The 4,482-nt window shown below is 46.8% G+C and overlaps 1 protein-coding gene across 1 annotated transcript in view; it reads left to right on the forward strand.

Moving 5' to 3' along the window:
• Positions 1-4,096: 4,096 nt before the first annotated feature.
• RAPGEF1 (Rap guanine nucleotide exchange factor 1) overlaps positions 4,097-4,482 on the forward strand; it is a 152,120-nt gene continuing 151,734 nt past the window's right edge. The window contains exon 1 of the mRNA XM_007453116.1: positions 4,097-4,161. Within this exon, the coding sequence (XP_007453178.1) occupies positions 4,097-4,161 (65 nt within the window). The remainder of the gene's footprint in view (positions 4,162-4,482) is intronic.

Below are 4,482 nucleotides of genomic sequence, written 5' to 3' on the forward strand. Positions count from 1 at the left end.
CTTTCCCTAAGAAGCTTTTCTCAGGGCTGTTGTTCAAAGGAACACACTTTCAGAAACAGGTCTGAAAGGTTCCCTGCCAAAATATTAATAGTGATTATCACAGAACTGTGGGATTTAGGGTGGTTTTTGCTTTTTTCCCTTTCTCCTTTCTAAGTTCGTTTAGCTGAAAAAAAAATTACAACAAACGTGTTTATTTTATAAACCAGAAAGATAATAAAGATGTTTGGGGGTGGAGGGGGAGCAACTAGGTGCCAGAGGACTAGAAGGGAAGGCAGATACGAGCTGGTTTGCAGAAGCAGGAAAGAAAGCCAGGCTGGCAAGAATCCCTGGGAGGATGAGAGAAGCAGAAAACACAGAGGGCACTGCCAGTTCACCTACAGGAGGGAGAGAGAGGGAGATGGGGGCTCAAATCCACAAAGATCACAGCAGTGCTCCGTGATTGAGAATGTTGTCATACACAAACACTCCCAGCATGCCCTTGGGAAGACCTTGCAGGGGGCCGCTGGGAAGGGCTGGTCCTGACGCCACCTGCACCAGCGGTGGGGGGGCGGGCATGAGTATGAAAGTATATGTGATGCTGAGACTTCATAGCAGAGTATTTTGATTAAGTCAGCTTAAAATGAGACTCCTGCTAATTGTATCCACAGACCACTCTTTTTTCAATTTCTCATTATTTATTTATACCCTGCCTTGTTCTGGGGGAAAAAAACAATTAAGAATGGCTCACAGCATTCATAAAATAAGACTAAATACTGTAAAATTAAAAGCAGATGGAAGAAGACAGGAGAACAAGGATGGGTGCCAAGAGGATCCAGCAAGGAGGCTTCTTCTTGGTCCTCTTCCCATTGTCCAGGTGGACAAGATGGCGCAGTAGAATTCCTTAGGGTACAGACAAGGGGACGGCCAACCTGAGCTGGGGTATCAGGTCCCACCATGGGCCCAGGCCCTGTCCGAGGTATGCTCTCAATACATATCTATTGAATGAATACACACATTTGACATCAAAAAGTCAAAACTGCCTCAGGTTTCCATCGGTGACTCTCAGGTTGTGGAACCACTGTTGGGACAGAGCTGAGATTTCCCAGGATTAAGATTTGCGTGGCTTGGAGACCAGTGTTTTCTCAGGAGAAGACCTTGAAGAGGGAACAAACCAGCCCTCAGAAGCAGACTTTCCCTCATACCCATTAGGATGGCTATTATGAAAAGAAAAAAGAAAAAAACAAAACAGAAAATAACAAGTGTTGGCGAGGAGGTGGAGAAATGGGAACCCTTGTGCACTGTTGGTGGGGATGCCAAATGGTCCAGCCACTGTGGAAAACAATATAGAGGTTCCTCAAAAAATTAAAAATAGAATTACCATATGATCCAGCCATTCTACTTCTGGGTATATAACCAAAAGAGTTGAAAGCAGAGACTCTGAGAGATATTTGTACACCCGCGTTCACAGCAGCATTATTCACAATAGCCAAAAGGTGGAAGAAACCCAAGTGTCCATTGATGGATGAATGGATAAACAAACAACAAAGGAACAACAACAACAACAACAACAACAGCAACAAAAATATATATATATAATTATTCAACATCAAAAAGGAAGGAAATTCGTTAGATGCTACACATGCTACGACATGGATGAACCAACCTTGAGGACATTACGCTAAGTGAAACAAGCCAGACACAGAAAGACAATACTGTATGATTCCACTTATATGAGATACCTAGAGTAGTCAAATTCATAGAGACAGAAAGTAGAATGGTGTTTGCCAAGGGCTGGGGGTGGGGGCGGAGGGTGAAATGGGAAGTTAGTGTTTAATAGGTACAGAGTTTCAGTTTTGCAAGATGAAAGAGTTCTGGAAATGGAATGTTGGTGATGGTTGCACAACAAGGTGAATGTACTTAATGCCCCTGAACTGTACACTTAAACGTGGTTAGGATGGTAAATTTTATACTGTGTATATTTTACCACAAAAACAATTAAAGAAGAAAAGCAGGTGATTTCCAAAAGGAGGCTGTGAGCCGGGAACTATGGGTCTACCAGCTGTCACATCTAGGGGGTATGGGAGAGCAAGGGGTGCCAGAGAAGGCTAGGGACTTCCAAGAAGACAATTTTAGCAAGGCCCCTTCTCTCTTGGTTGGCTAGAGAGACTCAAGGTCTCCCTGATCAGCATAGCTCCTGGGATTTCCCTGGTGGCGCAGTGGATAAAACTGTGCTCCCAATGCAGGGGGCCCAGGTTCCATCCCTGGTCAGGGAACTAAATCCCACATGCATGCCACAACTAAGAGTTTCCATGCCACAACTAAGGAGCCCTGGAGCCATAACTAAGGAGACCTGAAGCTGCAACTAAGACCTGGCTCAACCAAATAAATATTTTTTAAAAAAACAAACAAACATAGCTCCTGCCCTAGAGAAACTACCTAAGGTCATAGTGTTTATTGATTTAGTCAACAAGTATTCACGGGGCACCTACTATGTGCCAGGCATCATGACACAAACCCTGTCCTTGTGTATCTTGCATTCTTTTAGGGGGAGATGCCCCCAAAGCAAACAAGAAAGTATAAAATCGAGATAGGAACCAAAAGTACACACCAGTTTGATTCCATTAGATAGCATTCTAGAAAATGCAAAAGAATCTAGAGTGACAGGAAGCAGATCGGTGGTTGCCTGGGGCTGGTGGTGGATGAAGGGGTCAAGTGCCAAGGGCACGAGGAAAGCTTTGGGAGTGATGGAAATGTTCTGTATCTTGATTGGTGATGGTGATTTCATGGGTGTGTACATCTGTCAAAACTCATCCCACTGTACACTTTAAATGTATGCTGTTTACTGTGCATACATTCTATTTTGCTTGATAAAATATTGTTTTAGTTGAGTGATAAGCTGCAAAGTAGTGGGTTTCTCAAAGGTCACATTTCAAGTGAGGCCTGAAGGAAGAGATGGGGCCATCTCGACAAGGCTGGAGCAGGGGTGGGGAGGAGTGTCCTAGGTGAATGGAACAGGATTTGCCAAGGTCCAGAGATGTCAGGAGAGCGCAGCACATCCGGAAAGCTCAAGTGGCTGAGGATGCCCAGGGGTCCCGGTTGTGTCTGGTGGGCCTGGTGAAGGAGAGATGAGGTTGAAGATGAGAGTGGATTGTTGTACTTTGTGCTGAGGGTGATGGGGTGTGGCTGAGGCTTTTTAATTTGGAGATTGACACAATCAGGTTAGCATGGGGAAGATTTCTCTGGCCTCAGTGTAGAGAACGAATTGCCAGAAGGGCAAGAATGAAGGTTGGGGCCCATTAGGGAGCTGTTGGCATAACACAGGTGTGAGATGGAGGCCCAGATGAAGAGCAAGGAGAGTGGCGGTGGGGTCAGAGTGGAGAGGAAAGCCTCGGGGCAGTTGTAATTGAGTAAATGGGGGTTGAAAGAAGGCAGAGGCAAGATGGACGCCCAGACTTCTGAACTGGGCAACCCATGGAAGGAGGTGGCATTTCCTGAATAGGAAACCCTGGAGGAGAAGCAGGTTTAGGGGCTGAAAGGCTGGGTCCAGGTTTGGACATTTGAGTCTGAGCTGCCTACAAGACGGCCTGGGCAGGTGTTCAGCAGACCGTGGACACTCAGGACAAAGTCTGAGCTGGAGACTCCAGGAGGCATGCACATGGGGTTGGAAGCAGGGGCGAGGGCAGATTAACCTCCCAAAGATGCTCACAACATCATCTTCCATCGCAGGTGGTCCTTTTTAGTGACCCTGGCATCCCCCACAAAGCAGTGCAGTCCATTGCTCCACTCCCTTTAATATGGGCGGATCCTGTGACTGCTTTGACCAATAGGACGTGGGAATGGAAAGTTTGACCAATGGGACATGGGGTGAAAATTTTGGCCAATAGAACACAGGGATGGAAGGCTCAACCAATAGAATGCAGGGATGGAAGGCTTGACCAATAGAACGCAGGGATGGAAGGCTTGACCAATAGAATGCAGGGATGGAAGGCATGCCCAGCCAGGTCCAGGAGTGACCCTTAAGTGTCCTGATAGCTTCTGCTTCCAGGCTCTCAGAGGCCTGCCTCCATGTTCGTAGTGCATGTTTTCCAAGACCGCTGTTCTGTAAGAAACCCAAGCCATGTGGAGACAAAGAGAGTGGTCGAGGAGCACCGAGGCCCAGCACGTTCCTGAAGAAGCCACTTTGTAAGTGAATGCTCCAAACCCTGACCCTGACTGATGCCACTGAGATCAGATGCAGGCTGTCTAGGCGAACTCTTGCTGGTACCCAAGAGCTGCACAGATTTAAGCTGTTAAATCCGGAGATAGTTTGTTATTCAGCAAGGTAAATAATCAACCAAGACAATAGCAAATGGCCCACTGAGCAAGCAGATCCTGCGACAGGGGGACAGGTAGAGGAACGGAGGGTCCAGACTCACCTCTCAGAATAATCGCAGAGCCAGGAGGAGAGCTTTGAGGTATCAGTGTCGACAGTGTTGCTTCTTGTTCACTCTTACGCCACTCTTT

This window comes from Lipotes vexillifer, unplaced genomic scaffold (genome assembly GCF_000442215.2).
Source record: "Lipotes vexillifer unplaced genomic scaffold, Lipotes_vexillifer_v1.1 scaffold149, whole genome shotgun sequence".
Lineage (NCBI taxonomy): Eukaryota > Metazoa > Chordata > Mammalia > Artiodactyla > Lipotidae > Lipotes > Lipotes vexillifer.